This window comes from Rosa rugosa, chromosome 5 (assembly GCF_958449725.1).
Source record: "Rosa rugosa chromosome 5, drRosRugo1.1, whole genome shotgun sequence".
Classification (NCBI taxonomy): Eukaryota; Viridiplantae; Streptophyta; class Magnoliopsida; order Rosales; family Rosaceae; genus Rosa; species Rosa rugosa.
Genome location: NC_084824.1, coordinates 54237018 through 54240011, shown reverse-complemented (window position 1 = coordinate 54240011; position 2994 = coordinate 54237018). Strand labels below are relative to the sequence as shown.

The 2994-nt window shown below is 41.0% G+C and overlaps 1 protein-coding gene across 2 annotated transcripts; it reads right to left on the bottom strand.

Annotated features, from left to right (window-relative positions):
• Positions 1 to 648: 648 nt before the first annotated feature.
• On the bottom strand, positions 649 to 1672 carry LOC133711040 (EPIDERMAL PATTERNING FACTOR-like protein 4). 2 transcript variants are annotated; one of them, XM_062137208.1, is made up of 2 exons: positions 1201 to 1672; positions 649 to 1095 (listed from the first exon to the last, which is right to left on the bottom strand). In XM_062137208.1, exons 1-2 carry the CDS (start codon positions 1289 to 1291, stop codon positions 875 to 877), a joined length of 312 nt encoding a protein of 103 aa, XP_061993192.1. In that variant the 5' UTR covers positions 1292 to 1672; the 3' UTR covers positions 649 to 874. The 2 variants fall into 2 exon arrangements, with proteins under 2 accessions (XP_061993192.1, XP_061993191.1); XM_062137207.1 differs by having other exon boundaries at positions 1180 to 1647.
• Between the last annotated feature and the right edge of the window lie 1322 nt (positions 1673 to 2994).

The following is a 2994-nucleotide window of genomic DNA, read 5'->3' as shown; positions in this document are numbered from 1 at the left end:
TACTGTTCACTATTTCACCATTCAGATTTCAGAGAGATAGTGAGCTTAGAGCCTTAGACACATTGCAGAATCCACATGCATCAACCATATCACCAAGAAACCTCTAAAATGAAAGACCAAATATAGGTACATATATACCATAAATAATTAAGCTACAAAAAGAGAAAATAAATAGTAGCGAAATAGCTAGAAAGAACATAATAAAGTTGTGTAAGTAGTACGTGGTCGTCTTTCAATTTTATCTAAAACCAAACTAAAATACAATGAAACTTTTGCAATATGTAGTTAAAGCCCCCAGCTGTACAACCCTTCTATAGGGTATTTGGTACAGTACAATAGCTACTGTTAGACCATTTTCCAAGTATATCACTTTCTCTATTGAAGCTACATTACAGAGAGAAGAAGAAGAACAGCAAGAAAAAGAAGATGAAGTTGCTGTTGCTGTTGCTTATAAAGTTTGTGCCTTCAAAACTACCTAAAGTTATAACCATAGCTCATCATCTTAATTAATTACATGCCCAGAACTTCCTTCCATTCTGTCCCTTATATTAACTTTTTAGTAATTAAAAAGAAAAAGAAAAATATATATAGCATTATCGGGACGATGATGCATGATGAGGATCATAACAATAAGAGATAGAGAGCGTGGATATCTAAACAAAATCTTACATTCCCAACACCTCCCTTGTCCCCCACGTCCAAGCAAGAATCGATAGAGTAAAATATAAACATCAAAAGCTAAACAATCAGTAATTAATTAATTACTGGGAGCTAGCTAGATTTGAGATTTTTAATAAGCTACTAGCTCTCTCTCTCTCTCTCTCTCTCTCTCTCTCTCTGTGTAACTAATTAGCAGCTAAACTAATAATTAAGATCAAGGCATGAAGAGCTTATTGCCGCACTTGCAGCGCCAAGCTTCTGGGTAATACTCGAGAGGTATGCTCAGACCTGGCTGAATGGGCACGTGCACCGCCTTGCACGGCGAGCATCTTCCACACTTGGATCTGCATCGCGGCGGCGAAGAACCCGGCCCTCCCAGTCTCTTCTCGGCCGCAACCTCATCTTCGGTCTCTTGAGGCTGCTGGTGTCGCCCACCTGGAAAATTAAATGAAATAAGTTACTACAGAATTAGGAACAAAGTTTCGAGGTGGGTTATCGAGAGAGTGCTAGACTAGTTACCGAGTTGTGTTGGAGTAGTACGTATGGCGGAGGCTGAGGTGATGAGGAAGAGGAAAGCCAAGGCTGTGAGGGTTGAATGGTGATGGTGACGGCGGTGGCGCAGTACGCCCATGGCTGAGGTGGAGCTGCGCACGTCAGTAAGTAGCTACAACTGGCTGGCCTGAGAGAGAGAAGGTCTGAGACTGATAGAATGGATCGGATGATGTAAAAAATAGAAAAGTCAGGGCTATAACTCAGGAGAGGAAGTTTGAGGATTCAGAGAGAGAGAGAGAGAGAGAGTGGCGCTGGTGTTGGTTATGGCAGTGTGGGCGAGCGTGTGGGTTGCAAGACTGGGAGGAGTGGTCTAAGTCAAAATTAAGAACAGAACACAGATCGATCAAAAGCTAGAGATGGCATCGAGTTTGTTTTATTGCTTGGCTAAAGGGTGGTAGTGGCCCCCTTCCCCTCCCTGAATGATTGTGATGGATTTGAACACAGACCAACTTAGAACCCACATTCACCACAATGCCACTGTAAAAATCATGATCAATGAGAATGAGGGAAATACTTGATGGTCCGGATTTACTGCTCTATATATAATTATATACAGCCCTCAAACCATGACTTTTAGTACCATTAATCTTTGTGCCACTTGCATTACAGACCTAATTCACATTGTACGTGTACCAATATATTGTGCATTGTAATGTCATTTATGTCTTGTTTCTTTCAAATGGAAAACATGTTGCGCGTGTAATTCACTGTTGGGTCTTTTATACACATTTATATAACATATATAGATCAATAGTATAAATCAATAGTATAATTTTTAAAAATCTTAGACGATTGTCATATTTAACTACCCTCTGATACAATCATGACCACACTTTCTAGTATTCAAAATGAATTACGTACGGCTACTAATTACCAAAACCCTAATCTTCCGAACCATTTTTTCTTTTCAAGAGCTGCAGGTGATACATATGAATCTATTTTGAAAAATAAAGCTACTGCTGCTACTCTACCTTAGGGTTCATAAAGACAGAAATGAGTTAATTAATGGGATACGAGGAATGACAAATATTCAGACCAAAAAAGAGGAATGACAAATAAAGGATAGGGTGGCTTAAATGTAATATGACCAAAAGAGGGTGGGTTTTCCAGGTAAATTAAAAAAGCGAGGCACTATAGAAGGCGCCCGTGTGGAGGAGAGATTGGAGGAGAAGGATGCTTGTCCTGTACGGGACGAACACAGAACGTATATATCTGAGTCAAGCCTCAACCCCACCGCACCCAATACTCTATAGAAGCCCACAACCCTCTCTATATACTATATACGTACTAGTATACAGTTCTACACCCACCACCATTATTGCTCTCTCTCTCTCTCTCTCTCTCTCTCTCTCTCTCTCTCTCTCCTATTTAATTTCTGGGAGGGACCCTTAATGCAGAGGGCACGACACCCTACAGTGGGACATGGACACCTTGTTGGTGTTGTTTTATATTGTGGAGTTTTATTTTTGTTTCAGAGGGTAATTATTTCGAAAAAGAATGAGGGGGAGAAGGAGAAGAATTGTATTAAAGGAAACCCCATGATCTTTCTGTAAGTGCGGGCCTAGGGTTTCAGAGGGAAAGAGATGAGAGGAGGAGACTGTAATAAGAGTCGGTGAATCGATCTGGGACGACGTCAGTGAGTGATTTGACGGGTTTTGGGGGTTGGGTTGCATTAAAGGCAAAAAAGAGTAGTTGCCACATTTGAGGTAGCTAGGAGGAGGCCGACGACTCAGAATGATTTGCTGGCTCTCTGGTCATCGTTTTGGTTGCACAAGGCAAGTC

What these genes read in the sequence shown, in the direction of transcription:
- LOC133711040 (XM_062137207.1), bottom strand. Translation starts at nt 1,291, where the DNA reads ATGGGCGTACTGCGCCACCGCCGTCACCATCACCATTCAACCCTCACA. An exon ending in TACTACTCCAACACAACTCG is followed by an intron (nt 1,096 to 1,179) that starts GTAACTAGTCTA and finishes TTAATTTTCCAG; the next exon opens with GTGGGCGACACCAGCAGCCT.